This window comes from Podarcis pityusensis (assembly GCF_964106645.2).
Source record: "Podarcis pityusensis genome assembly, chromosome: 10".
Classification (NCBI taxonomy): Eukaryota; Metazoa; Chordata; class Lepidosauria; order Squamata; family Lacertidae; genus Podarcis; species Podarcis pityusensis.
Window position 1 is genome coordinate 12,248,015 of NC_138035.1, and position 14,364 is coordinate 12,262,378.

The window sequence follows — 14,364 nt, forward strand, 5'->3', positions numbered from 1 at the left end:
GTTTTGGAACGCTTTGGTTTTGGAACAGACTTCCAGAAGTCTGGAAGTCTGTTCCAAAACCAAAGCGTTCCAAAACCAAGGCGTGCTTTCCCATAGAAAGTAATGCAAAATGCGTTAATCCATTCCAGACTTTTAAAAACACCCCTAAAGCAGCAATTTACCATGAACTTTACTATCTAACGAGACCATTGATCCATCAAACGAAAGCAATAAACAATGTACCGCAGTCACACCATCAATCAATCAGTAGCTGAACTGGGTTCCACACAGTCACAAAAACAAAACAAAAAGGCGTATCAAAAACAAAAACACAAAATAAATAGTAAAAACACTAGGGTTAGGGTCAGGGTCAGGGTTACTGTAACACTCAAAACGGAAGTGTGGCACTCAAAACGGAGCACATTCGGCTTCCGAAAAGAGTTTGCAAACCGGAACACTTACTTCAGGGTTTGCAGTGTTTGGGTTCCAAATTGTATGAATACCAAGGTGTTTGAGAACCAAGGTACCACTATACAGGCTTCCCATTGGAGCAGCTGGTTAGCCACTGTAAGAACAGGATGCTAGGTCTTCCTTCTTCCTTGGTTTGAGAGATTACAGCCACCACGGCATTTGTTAGCAGTACGCTTGATAAAGAAAGGTCAGCTGTTTCCCAATTTTTTTATTTAAAAAAGCCCCCATGGGCAGCATCCGATTTAAACTCACAAATCTGAGGTTGGCACATTGTTATCCCAATACATTTCCAAGCACAATTCAAAGCGTTGGTGTTGACTGTTAAAGCCCCAAACCAGGCATAGGCAAACTCGGCCCTCCAGATGTTTTGGGACTACAATTCCCATCATCCCTGACCACTGGTCCTGTTAGCTAGGTATCATGGGAGTTGTAGTCCTAAAACAGCTGGAGGGCCGAGTTTGCCTATGCCTGCTCTAAATGGCCTCAGCCTTGTATACCTGAAGGAGCGTCTCCACCCCCATTGCTCAGCCCAGACACAGAAGCTCCAAGGGCCTTCTGGTGGTTCCCTTACTGTGAGAAGTGAGGTTACAGGGAACCAGGCAGAGGGCCTTCTTTGGTAGTGGCACCCGCCCTGTGGAACACCCTCCCACCTGATGTCAAAGAGATAAACAACTATCTGATGTTTAGAAGACATCTGAAGGCAGGGAAGTTTTTAATGATTGATGTTTTAATGTATTTTTATCTCTTGTTGGAAGCCCCCCAGAGTAGATGGGGAAACCCAGCCCGATTGGCAGAGTATATGTAATTTATTATTATTATTATTATTATTATTATTATTATTATTTATTTCCTAAAGCTTGCTTTAAAAAAAAAAAAAGTGGGGTGGGGGACAAGAGGCAAAAATTAGTCCTCACCACTGCACCTTGTGGAAACACAGAATATACTCAAACCTAATGGCTCTGATCAATGCCAGTCCGCAGACTTCTGTGTGTGGTGTTTGTTTTGCATACCGAAGACTAAATATCTCAGATGCCAAGTTACAGATGGGGCTGCAGAATGTTATTTGACAGCTGATTAGAGCAATCTGATGGAAATGATGACTTAATCACTAGAACAGACGCCAAATTCCCAGATAGAATTCCACCAGGTTAATCTAATTTTCGTGTTGTTAGTTTTTTTCTTTGTGTGTTTGTGCCTGAAATAAACTACTCACCCAACTTGCTTTCTGTCATATCAACAAACACATGATATTGCTATATGAACTTCATACATAGGCAAAGCTGTTGAGTGCTTTTCAGCTTCAAAGCCAAGTTCGGCAACTTACAGCCCATAGGTTCAATCCAGCCCCTGAATGCCTTTCCCCAGGCCCACCCAGCCACATGCTGCCACCATGTGGTGACTCATCCACAAATCAATCTTCTACTTAGGAAGCAGAAAAAGAAGCATCTTAGAAGTTTAGAACATAATCTGATAGGGCCTTGCTTCATCTGTTTAACCCTCCAGAGGCTCAGCTAATGGCAGTAAGAAAATAGAACTTTTTTCTGTGCCTATTTCCTTCTTTTGGAACTCCATGCTGAGCATTCCTAGTGTCAACCAAAGAAAAATGGAAATGCAACTATTACAAAAAAAATGCAACTGTTACAACAACTACAAACCACGGAATGGATAATGACTGCAACCAGTGCAATCAGATTAAAGAGATCAAGACATCAAAGCCAACCACAATTGTTCATTATCTAAAAGAAGCCAGTTGGCACATAACACAAAGGGCCAGGTGTTAAAATTTCTACAAATCTTTACAGTCCACGTAACATTAGCATCAATGGATGCAGGTGGCGCTGTGGTCTAAACCACTGAGCCTCTTGGGCTTGCCCATCAGAAGGTTGGCGGTTCGAATCCACACAATGGGCTCAGCTCCCATTGCTGTGTCTCAGCTCCTGCCTACCTAGCAGTTTGAAAGCACACCAGTGCAAGTAGATAAATAGGCGGGAAGGTAAACGTTCTTTCCGTGCTCTCTGGATTCTGTCATGGTGTTCCGTTGCACCAGAAGCGGTTTAGTCATGCTGGCCACATGACCCAGAAAGCTGTCTGTGGACAAACACTGGCTCCCTCAGCCTGAAAGTGAGATGAGCGCCACAACCCCATAGTCGCCTTTGACTAGACGTAACCATCCAGGGGTCCTTTACCTTTACCTTAGCATCAATATGTTCCTTCTGCCGCAAGGTGGAACTGCTGCAAATTTGGCAATGTAGCATATTTCACTTAATAACACACTTCAGATACATCAACTCAATGAGAGAAGGCAAGTTAATTTCTTCCTGGGTTCCTCGTCAATATCACCATACAGGACATGATGACATAAAATATTGCATGTTCTCTCCCTCCTGGTCGATTGTTCAGGAGCTTCAAAAGCTTTCTCTAGCCTGAACATCACAGCGACTGATACCAAAAGGCATTAGCACACTTAGGGATCCTGCAAAGTATTTGCGGTTCGCATAACAGAACTCAGTAGCACAGCATTTTGGCTAATCTACTTTATTTACATATAATACACTCAGGGCATTCTGCCTTCGCTCCTTCCTCTTTCTCATCAGACAGCAAAGAGAAAGAAACAAAGGACAATAGTCCTACATACTGGAACACAGTAGTACAAAATATCCTGTCTCTGTCACTTCCCACACTGTGGAATGAAAACATACACCGTCATGTGATAGACAACAATCTCATGACTGCAAGCACGGAGCAAGAATCCTAACAGCAGCTCCCATCAGTGCCAGCCAGCATGCATAAAGGCCAGGAACCATTGTAATCTACAATACCCAGAGGGCGCCACATTTGCTTCCGCTTCCCTAGTAGGCTATTTATTCCAGAAAGTACATTTAGGGGTTATTCTCACAGGGTCTGCGCTGCCTGCAAGGGAAGCACTCTTGGAGAATTCATCGGCAAGCTTAGGTCAGGTGGGATGACACACACACACACACACCCCTCCCTGTTTTCAGCACGCCAGTGTCACATATTGCAAAAACCACTTACCTGGAGAGATAACCATAAGTGTATTGCTTTATGGTGTAGAACTACAATAACTGCTTTTTTGATAAGGCATGATATCTCAGTGACATGCTTCAGGTTGGAGGTATCTAATCTGAAGTCAGTTATATATCATCTGTAATCGCTTTTTCTCTTTCTTTCTTTTTTGAAAGCAGAGAACTATTTTATTATTTTATAGCCTGCAGTAAGACAGGAAGGATATAAAATGCTTGGCTTATTTCCCCATTGCTCAGCGTGGAGCAGAAGCAAAGCAAAGGCTTTCCCCTCCTTGCGCTCTGTCCCGTTAATTTTCTTATTCATTGCACACCTTTCTTGGATTCCTCTGACCCACCTCTTCTCTCCGCCTGCCCGCCCCCTTCCTTTGCGCTCTTAAATATTTTATTGGCAGAGCGCTCAGAATATGTACTGTCATGGTTGCAGTCTCTGGAGGTCAGCTGCGGGTTTAATAATAAGATGTGAACCAGTGACTCTGTAAAAACCCACTTTGGGTTCTCAGTGGTGCATGTTTTATTGAATCCAATGTTAAAGGCAGTTAACTTATCAATTGGTGATTGCAAAGGTTAAGGGAGCTTGTAACACGAATCCTCTTATGTAAAGGAAAAGAGGGCCAATTTAGGTGTTGCAATATGGGGGGATGGGGGAGCCATAAAGAAACTCCCTTCAGTGCGCCATGTGCTGCCTCATGCGCAGGCAGCCCTTCTGCACTCAAGCATACTGTTGTACAGGCAGCAGCCATGTCAGTGCCCCTGTGCAGCTCACCTGTGGCGCATTGCTGCAGCGCCTAGGAGGAACCATGTTTAAGCCACACCAAGGGCTTTGGAGGAAAATCAGACCTGACAGTCCATGAGCCTTACTGAAGATGGGGGGGGGGGAGGCAAATTTTAGGACACGTTATTTCTTATTCACTGATTTGAAGCATTTTTTCCTTGCTTTTCAGCTCCCAGACAGGCTTACAGAGATGGATAATAAGACAGTCCTTGCCCTCAGGCATACAATTTAAAGAAACAACACAAAAGGAAAAAATAGACTGGGAGGGAGGAGGGGTGGAAATCAGACTACGGGACTTGATAGAATTGACTAAAATGGCCATCTTTCCCCAATATGGTTTCTTTTCTTTTCCTTTGCTGATGCCACAAATGACAACCTGGCCACCATATTGCTCCCTCCACTGTGTCCCATAATTAGTGCTGTTCCAGGGCATTATGGGAAGAAAATGGCAACTGACACACAAAAAATGGTGGAGAATACCTGGAGGAAATTCTGTAAAGCAACCTTCTTTTTCTCAGTGGGCAAGAAAAAATGAAACTCTTTGAGAAATGTTGACTCAGTTCATCAGCCCATTTAGATTTACCTACAACTATAAGTGCATCCAAACATAGGTTCAAGGCCAAGCTAAAGTTAGACTTCTCCATATTGTTGGCTGGATTGTCTTTTGCAAATTGGCCTTTGGGGTTCCAAGAATATTTGAGGAGTTTATCAATAAATAGGAGGGGCAGAACATTGGCTGGGTAGTCACTTTTTAGAGGACACACCCTGCTTCATGCACTTAGCCAGTAGAAACAGTAAGCTATGCCTGCCTCAGTTTGGTCAACTCCAGCAAGATCCCATCTCATCTTTTAAATTTACAAAATGACAACCACTTTCTTGTTTTCAAAGTGTAAACCTCTACATTCTTAATCACATTTGTTGCAATTATCCACATTTGTTGTTATCCTCCCAGATCTCTTCTTGTCTAAGTTGTCAAGTTCATTTCTCCGTTTATCATAATCATCTTTCATTTGTTCCTTGTCAGTTTCTGTAAATTATCATTTTGGTATCGGAAATGACCTGCCATTCCTCATCAGGGTGATGATTGCAATTGGTGCTAACTATCAAACATAGCTGTCAACTTTTCCCTTTTCTTGTGAGGATTCCTATTCAGAATAAGGGAATTTCCCTTAAGAAAAGGGAAACGTTGACAGCTATGCTATCAAAACACCACCAAACTTTGTTAAATGCTAACTTCATTCAAACGTGTTGGTTGTAGCCAACAATACCCTGGGCATCTGGGTGCCTGGAACGCCCATTTGAATCCAGTGAGGAGCCTATCACAAGCCAACATCCCTCTCAGCAGCGGAGCATATGCCAGTGCTGCCCAGGGCGGGTGCACTCCCAAGGGGGGAGGGGGCGAAGGGTGCCCTCCCAGGTGTGGGATAGCCACTCGTGTGCAGCCAGGGTGGAGCAAGCCGCCGATGGCGGACATTCAGCGCACCGTCCGCCTGCAGCTCTGAAACTTCCCCCAGCTGTCAAAACAAAGGAGGAAGGGGGGAATGCCACCGGCAAAGCAGCACAGCTCCTCCCTCCCCCCGACAGCTCGGAGTAGACTTGGGAGTTGCGGGCAGGCAGCGCACCAAATGTCACCCCCTCCCCAGTGAAAACACCCAGGGTAGACCGCCCACACTGCACTGTTGGGATATTCCGTTCCACCTTAAGGAACAGGCATGACTGTTGTGTGTCACATGTCTGTTTACACTCCAGCACAGCTTGCTGGGAACTTCCGTTTGTGTATAGCTTTTGCTTATGCTGTCTTGCTTTTGACACAAAGGGGATCGGACATGTTTCCTTTTGTCCTGATGTATGCTGAATAAACTGCTTGTAAATATGCTCACACAACCATCTCCTGCCACTTATGTTGCATAGCGTTTACTCTGCTGAGTAGCGTGCCCCAGCATCTGAAGTGCGGGTCACAGATGCTGCACCAAGGACTGGAGATCGCCCGGCACACCGGCCAGTGGGCTGGAGCCAGCCGGGGACCTGCCAATTGCCCCCATTTCCTTGGTTGCATGTCAACACGCACCCCCTCCTCCACCCCGATCCCTCTCCCAATCACACCCTAATTCATGTTCCTCCATCTAAAAGAAAGAAATAAACAAAAAAGAGTAAAGAAGGGAAAAGTACCAGCTCCATAAATCCTTCCAGGCACAGGTTGACACCCAAGCAAGTCCTTCTCTGATGGGAGCTGCAAGTGAGGAGAGTGCTGTTGCACTCTGGTCCGATTTGTGAGCTTCCTGCTTGAGCATCCTGTTTCTCCACCGTGAGCATGGGATGCTGGACTGTTATGTTCTTCCTGGCTATCATCCCTTAAGAATGGCTTCCATATCAGAACTTGGAGAACCTCTTCTATTATAATTGCTTCCTTCCTTTTTGTGTGTGTCCTTTCACTTGTCAGATCCACCGAATAATTTCTACTGCTCCAGGTTTTAGGTGACCACCCTCCTCGCATGAACATCACTTCTCCTTTCTGTCGCTCTTTCTTTGAACCCAACCTGCACTACTGCCCAGAGAAGGGGGGAAGAGAGCTGGTGTTGCGGCTGCTGCTCCCTGATCCTAACACTCTTCCCAGGCTTAGAAGGGAGAAGTAGGCATACAGCAACACCGAGGAGGTAGAAGAGGAGCAGGGCAAGGAGGCTGCAGGAGTTCGCAGAGGGTCCTCTGTTGGGTGCAGGCCTCAGCAAGTGCACTGCACTGCTGACCCCAGGCACCAACTGTGTATTTATTTCAAGTGTGAGTTTAGCCCCCCAAACACAAAAGACTTCTTGAAATATGGCAACCCTAACTTTACTTCCCTTTAGAAGAGTAAAGATGGTGGTGTTTCTTCTAAAATTAGGGTGGTTGTTCTTTGCTTTAAAAAATGTATAGGACAGCTTGGATTATAAAACCAAGATAATATGACTGTACATTTTCCTTCTTTACAAAATGGGCCTATTTGGGGACTGCTCCAAAACATATGAACCAAAGTAGTCAATGGATCATTGAATGGGCGATAAAACAATGAATCACAATGCCGCTTAGGTACATACCGAAATCTGTTCAGAACCACTCAATCTGCATTCCTAACATGCCAATTTGCTTGTGCAAATAAGCCTGGTATTGACCCTCAGTGGGTAATAATAACAATAATCAGAGTATTGAAACCCGATCTGTTAAGATGAGTCTTGTGGGCATGATAATTTGAGCTTTTTAAAAGCTTGCTAGCTGTTAAACCAATCTGTTAATGTTTCCTTTTAGCAGAAAAACCGACGGTGCTTGGAACTGATGCCTTTTGGATTGCTAGCCTGTTAAATAATATACTGTGGATTGAATCTCTGTCCTATCTAGCTAAATAATGTTTATGCTGACAGGCACGAGCTGATTAGAGTATCACACAGGCTTCTTTCCTAGCCGTTCTACCCAGTATGTTTAGGCGATGCCATGGTTTGGATCGAGGACTGTCTGACACGGTTGAGATGTGTTCTGCCAGTGAGCTACAACTGCTCCCTACTAAGTATTGATCGTGCCTCCCACGTAACTCCCCCCAATGGCTACAACACGTCCAAAGCAAATGAGAAATTAAGCATGTTTGACTTGTGGCACTCCAACCTGCTTTACTTTCTTTTTTCTTTTTGTTGTCTGTTGCTTCTAGATGCATCATCCCATTCAGATGAAACCGGCAGATAGTGAAAAATCCAACGGTAAGTGGTCAACCTGTTTCATACTTAAATGTTGCCCTTTCTCCTTCTCCTTCTCCTTCTCCTTCTCCTTCTCCTTCTCCTTCTCCTTCTCCTTCTCCTCCTTGGGGGTTGGGAAGAACAGGCTGTGTTGTTTGCTAAACTATAGGATTTACTTCCACAAGTGGTAGTGATGTTCTCCTACTTGAATGGCTTTCAAAGAGGGTTAGACAAGTTCATGGAGCACAAGGTTATCAATGGCTACTAGCTATGATGGCTGCCTTTGGCCTCTGCTGGCAGTCATAAGTGGGGAAAGAACTGTTGGGCTCGGGTCCTGCTTGAGACCTTCCCATGGGCATCTGATTGGTCACTGCGAGAAGAGGATGTTGGACTAGATGGACCTTTGGCCCGGTCCAGGAGGACTCTTACTACGTTCTTGCTATGTTCTCATTACACGCTTGGTGGTCCCATTCATGACACTGTATCAGGTCTAGAGAAAACACAGGCCTCTCTTGAACTCCCATTTGCCTCCACAAAGAAGAAGGAAAGATTCAAAGGAAGGAATCGCCAGGATGACCCGTATGCTATAGCAATATGAGTGTTGATGCAATTGTCCTCTAGTCAATCGCTTCCCTGAGAAAATTTCTCCATCTCCTTTTGACCATTTCCCATCAAATAATGAGACACTGCATTTGGGAATTAGCAAGAGATGGAGTTTTGTAAAAATTCTCATGGGTAGAATGTGGGGTTTATGTTGTTGCTGTTGTTGCACTTACCTTACCTTCGAGGTGGCCAAAGGATGTTTGTGAGTTTCTTTCCTTTCATTCTACAAATCATCCCTCCAGTGGTCTGCGTTCGGTAGCCTTCCTGGATGCCCACATTTATGGGAAGCCCAGCTAAGGAGATCACAAGGCTTTGATAAAGTGTGGGATGGGCAGGCTGCAGACCCCTGGGAGATTATTGTACACCTGATCGCAAACAATTGGCCACCTCATAAATAAGGTAAGTGCAATTCTGCTAAAATTAAAATATAAAATGATTTCTCAAGTATCCCAAAACTTGGAGAAAATATTGGGTGGCTGCCCCCAAAAAATATTTTAAAGAGGGAGCTAAAGGGACCAGGGCCCCTTAGAGTTGGTGCCTGTGGGTGATATGTAATATTTTAAAATAACTGGAGGTGGCTCTTCAAGTGGTTCCAAGTGGCTCTTCCTATGAGCAAAGAATCCAGAATTCATAGGCTTTCTAAACTCCAGTACTGGCTACTTGATGTTGCTGTTTAGTCATTTAGTCATGTCTGACTCTTTGTGACCCCATGGACCGCAGAGCATGCCAGGCATTCCTGTCTTCCACTGCCTCCCACAATCTGATCAAACTCATGCTGGTAGCTTCAAGAACACTGTCTAACCATCTCATCCTCTGTTGTCCCCTTCTCCTTGTGCCCTCAATCTTTCCCAACATCAGGGTCTTTTCCATGGAGTCTTCTCTTCTCATGAGGTGGCCCAAGTATTGGAGCCTCAGCTTCACGATCTGTCCTTCCAGTGAGCATTCAGGGCTGATTTCCTTCAGAATGGATAGGTTTGATCTTCTTGCAGTCCATGGGACTCTCAAGAGTCTCCTCCAGCACCATATTACATTTAATTACATGATAGAATACTCTTTTACCTCTCATCCCAATAAACTATTGCTTGGTTTGCAACCAATCTCAGCCTATGAATAAAACTACGTTCCCCAAACTGGTGCCCTCCAGGTGCTGTTGGACTCAAGCTCCCATCAGCCCCAGGTTACTGGTCGGTGATGATGGGAGTTGTAGTCCAACAACATAGGGAGGGCACCAGGCTAGAGGAATCACTAGGGAGATCAGCCATGAAGAACTGCCCAACTGCCTAGGAAGCAACAGCCAGAAGGTATTCTTGCCAGTAATAGCCATAAGTCTGAACCCACCTTTTTGGTCTAAGCCAGAAAGGAATTCTGCTCTCTGCTGTTTTACTCCTATGGAGACAAAGTTGACTGGTGCCATCTTAAAAAGCAGAGACATCACCTTGCCGATAAAGGCCCGTATAGTTAAAGCTATGGTTTTCCCAGTAGTGATGTATGGAAGTGAGAGCTGGACCATAAGGAAGGCTGATCGCTGAAGAATGGATGCTTTTGAATTATGGTGCTGGAGGAGACTCTTGAGAGTCACATGGACTGCAAGAAGATCAAACCTCTCCATTCTGAAGGAAATCAGCCCTGAGTGCTCACTGGAAGGACAGATCCTGAAGCTGAGGCGCCAATGCTTTGGCCACCTCATGAGAAGAGAAGACTCCCTGGAAAAGACCCTGATGTTGGGAAAGATGGAGGGCACAAGGAGAAGGGGACGACAGAGGACGAGATAGGTGGACAGTGTTCTTGAAGCTACCAGCATGAGTTTGACCAAACTGCGGGAGGCAGTGGAAGATAGGAGTGCTTGGTGTTCTCTGGTCCATGGGGTCACGAAGAGTCGGACACGACTAAATGACTAAACAACAACAAGGTCGGAAGGCAGGGAGACCAACAGTAGATGGCGCCAGAGCCAATGTCAGGCAGAGCCATGCCCTGGCTGCCTGTAAGAACTGAGGTTGGTGAGGCAATGCCAGATTTTTTTCCTCATAGACCAGCCTCCACTGTACAGATTCACCTTGCCTTGGCTCTCCTCCCTCCAGGTTGCACAAGGCAGGACAGAAATCAGGTCAAAGGCAGCCCTATTGATTGGGAGGGATCTCTGTGACATGCAAAACATGCAGCGAGCTTAAATGAGTCTGAATTGTCCCAAGCAGGCGTCTGCAAGGAGCGGCACGGCCGCCGTGGCATGTTTGGTTTTTAATCTAGCCTTGCTTGGCCCCTTGATTCCTATAATTTGCTAAGAGGCATGTCAAAGAAATCTCCTGCCTTCTTAGATTGCAAGAACTTTGCTTTTCCCTCATGGCAGAAATAATCATAGCCGCTTCCTTCCAGCAGGCAACTTTGCTCTTCATTAATTAGTAATCAGGGCAGAAGCCATGCACTTAGAGATTTAAATACCTGCAAATGTAAATGATGACTGGGCCCTAAATCTCTCTGCAGAGTTAAGAGAGGGGTTCTTTTCTTTCTTTTTCTTTCTCTTTTTTTGTGGGGAGGGGGGTTAATTATGGTGCTTCCCATTTTCTCATTTCTCCATGGATCCTGTGAAGTTCAGAAGAATATTAAGTCTTTGTGCTGTCCGTTTTGACAGCACCAAAAATGCAAAAATGTCTGTTTTTTAACCATATTGCGGCTAGCGTGTTTGCAACGCTGTCTCGCTGACCCGCCAAATATTGTAAATTGTCTGCCTTGTTGTTATTGTCGTTGGCATTGGTGAAATATTGGCAAGTATTTCGTAAAGTTGCTCCAGGGGTAACTCCAGCTGTGGGTAGGGGGAATGATCTTGGAGGCGGGCTTCCTCCAGGCATGACAGCCGCCAATTAATCTAGCCCCACCCCCCAAACACACATTTGTGCTATCTGAAAGTGCAGCTTGACATGATGAGCCCTAGTCCATGCTCCAGATCTCCCTACACAACAAGCTTTTTTGTAGGCAACAGAATTTCCTTTTCCTCTCCTTGAGGGTCCATAAATTACACAGTTGAGTTTCCCACATTTGGGGAAATCGCCTCCAGAAAAGATTTGGGGCAGGTGCAACGGGAGGAGAAGGGATGGAAGCCAGCAGACTGCCTCCAATAGTAGAAGAAAGACAGAGCCATCATGCCTGGTAGCTGTTGACTGTTGTTGTTTAGTCGTGTCCGACTCTTCGTGACCCCATGGACCAGAGCACGCCAGGCGCTTCTGTCTTCCACTGCCTCCCGCAGTTTGGTCAAACTCATGCTGGTAGCTTCGAGAACACTATCCAACCATCTCGTCCTCTGTCGTCCCCTTCTCCTTGTGCCCTCCATCTTTCCCAACATCAGGGTCTTTTCCAGGGAGGAGAAGAAGAAGAAGAGTTTGGATTTGATATCCCGCCTTTCACTCCCCTTCAGGAGTCTCAAAGCGGCTAACATTCTCCTTTCCCTTCCTCCCCCACAACAAACACTCTGTGAGGTGAATGGGGCTGAGAGACTTTAAAGAAGTGTGACTGGCCCAAGGTCACCCAGCAGCTGCATGTGGAGGAGCGGAGACGCGAACCCGGTTCCCGAGAGTCTTCTCTTCTCATGAGGTGGCCAAAGTCTTGGAGCCTCAGCTTCAGGATCTGTGTTTCCAATGAGCACTCAGGGCTGATTTCCTTCAGAACGTAGATATTTGATCTTCTTGCAGTCCATGGGACCCCTCCTCCAGCACCAGAATTCAAAAGCATCCATTCTTTGGCAATCAGCCTTCTTTATGGTCCAGCTCTCACTTCCATACATCACTACTGGGAAAACTATAGCTTTAACTATATGGGCCTTTGTTGGCAAGGTGATGTCTCTGTTGATAGTCTTTCCTAAACAGCCTCAGGCCTGTATACCTGAAGGTGCGTCTCCCCCGGCCCGCCCCCAATTGTTCAACCCGGGCATTGAGACCCAGCTCCGAGGGCCTTCTGGCAGTTCCCTCACTGCGAGAAGTGAAGTTATGGGGAAGCAGGCAGAGGGCCTTCTTGGTAGCGGCATCCGCCCTGTGGAACGCCCTCCCCTCAGATGTCAAGGGGATGAGTATATAACCTTTGGAAGACATCTGAAGGCAGCTCTGTATAGGGAAGCCTTTTGATGTTTTATTATGTTTCTGTATTTGTTGGACGCGGGTGGCGCTGTGGTCTAAACCACTGAGCCTCTTGGGCTTGCCGATCGGAAGGTTGGCGGTTCGAATTCCCGTGACAGGTTGGGCTCCCATTGCTCTGTCCCCAGCTCCTGCCAACCTAGCAGTTCGAAAGCACCGCAGTGCAAAGTAGATAAATAGGTACCGCTTCAGCGGGAAGGTAAACGGTGTTTCTGTGCGCTCTGGTTTCCGTCACGGTGTTCCATTGCCCCAGAAGCAATTTAGTCATGCGGGCCACATGACCCGGAAAGCTGTCTGGGGACAAACGCCGGCTCCCTCAGCCTGAAAGCGAGATGAGCGCCACAACCCTGTAGTCGCCTTTGACTTGACTTAACCGTCCGAGGTCCTTTTATGTTTTTATATTTGTTGGAAGCTGCCTTGAGTGGCTGGGGCAACCCAGTCAGATGGGCGGGGTATAAAGATGATGATGATTTTTATTATTATTACTACCACTACTGCTATTACTATTCCACATGTGCAAAAGCCTGAAGCTGTAGCTGCAGAAGGCAGGGCTGTCTTGCATCCTCCTTCCTTCTGTTCTCAGGATGAACTCCTAATTTGGGAACAAGGAACAGGGTTTGGCCAGCATGCTTTATTCTGAGCTCCCCCACCCCCAGTGGCCCTCCTGGCAGGTGGGTGAAGCTGTCCATCACCTGATGTCACCATGAAACCAGATGACCCCAAAGAACATGTTTCTCCGCAGGTGCAGCTCAAGACATGCTTGCATTCAAGCTGGGAGGTCAAAGGAAGCATCGGTAGCCTGATGGCCTAAACAGATCTTGAAATCTATTTGTAAACATGGGTGCAGATGTATAAGCCGCTTTTACTCATATGGAAAGAGTTAACAGCTTTTCTATAAATCAAAGTATTGTGGGTTTTTTTGTTTTTGTTTTAATAATATATTCCGAGCGGGTGGACGAGGGGGAGGAAGAAAGGGAGAAATTTTAAATCCCGGCTTGTAAGCCTGCAAAAACCCCAAGCGTACAATCTGTCCGTGTCACACCTGGATCTAAATCTGCCTGAATTAATTAGCAACTTCTTTCCCCTACGTGTTAGTGCTAACATATGGCATTTAATTACTACTTTCAATTCAGCACTTTGTTCCTTTTAGAATTGTGAAATCTTTTCTTCTGCGAAGTCGGAACATGGCGGGGTCCTACCAGCGAGGGTGGGCTTTTGTCTGTTGAGGAACAGAGACTTGCAACTGGTGTTGACGTGCCACTAGTGGTTTGACTTCACCAGCGGAGGTGCGGTACATTGTCTCTCAAGGCGGACGGGTGCCGACCAGCTTTGAGAAAGGCACCTGGACTCTTATTGTGATGCATTTCAATTGGCACTGAGAAGGTTACACAACGCCGACCCTACCATGAGGCAGAGTGAGGCTTAGGTAGCAAATGGTGGAAGACAGAGCTTTTTGTGAGCTACTCAGATGTAGTGGAAGACACTGTCCCATCACCAGTGCTTAAAGAAGGTTCAGTTGCTGCCAATCTGGTTAGTTTTTGTACATGAAATGTGAAGGGGTAGCCATCTTGATGTTTGCCTCAGGCAGCAAAATGGCTTGAGCTGGCCCTGCTGGTAAGTGATTCAGTAGCATGGTTTTGACCAAGGAGCAGGCATTATCATCGTTATTATTAATATTA

General features: G+C 46.0%; 2 protein-coding genes across 36 annotated transcripts in view; one reads left to right on the forward strand and one right to left on the reverse strand.

The window, feature by feature from the left end:
- CELF2 (CUGBP Elav-like family member 2) overlaps positions 1 to 14,364 on the forward strand; it is a 524,880-nt gene that overhangs the window by 418,801 nt on the left and 91,715 nt on the right. For all 30 annotated transcript variants that reach the window (XM_081022933.1, XM_081022913.1, XM_081022915.1 and 27 more), the window contains one exon: positions 7,940 to 7,988. In XM_081022933.1, coding sequence (XP_080879059.1) covers positions 7,940 to 7,988 — 49 coding nt within the window. The remainder of the gene's footprint in view (positions 1 to 7,939; positions 7,989 to 14,364) is intronic.
- The window catches only part of LOC308486468 (uncharacterized protein), a 132,965-nt gene that overhangs the window by 16,585 nt on the left and 102,016 nt on the right, over positions 1 to 14,364 (reverse strand). Inside the window, exon 5 of one of the 6 annotated variants that reach the window (XM_081023348.1) lies at positions 1,360 to 2,033. The exons of the other annotated variants lie outside the window; for them this stretch is intronic. Within the exon in view, the coding sequence (XP_080879474.1) occupies positions 1,998 to 2,033 (36 nt within the window). The 3' untranslated portion in view covers positions 1,360 to 1,997. Of the gene's footprint in view, positions 1 to 1,359; positions 2,034 to 14,364 lie in introns of those variants that run through there. 6 annotated transcript variants of the gene reach the window in all.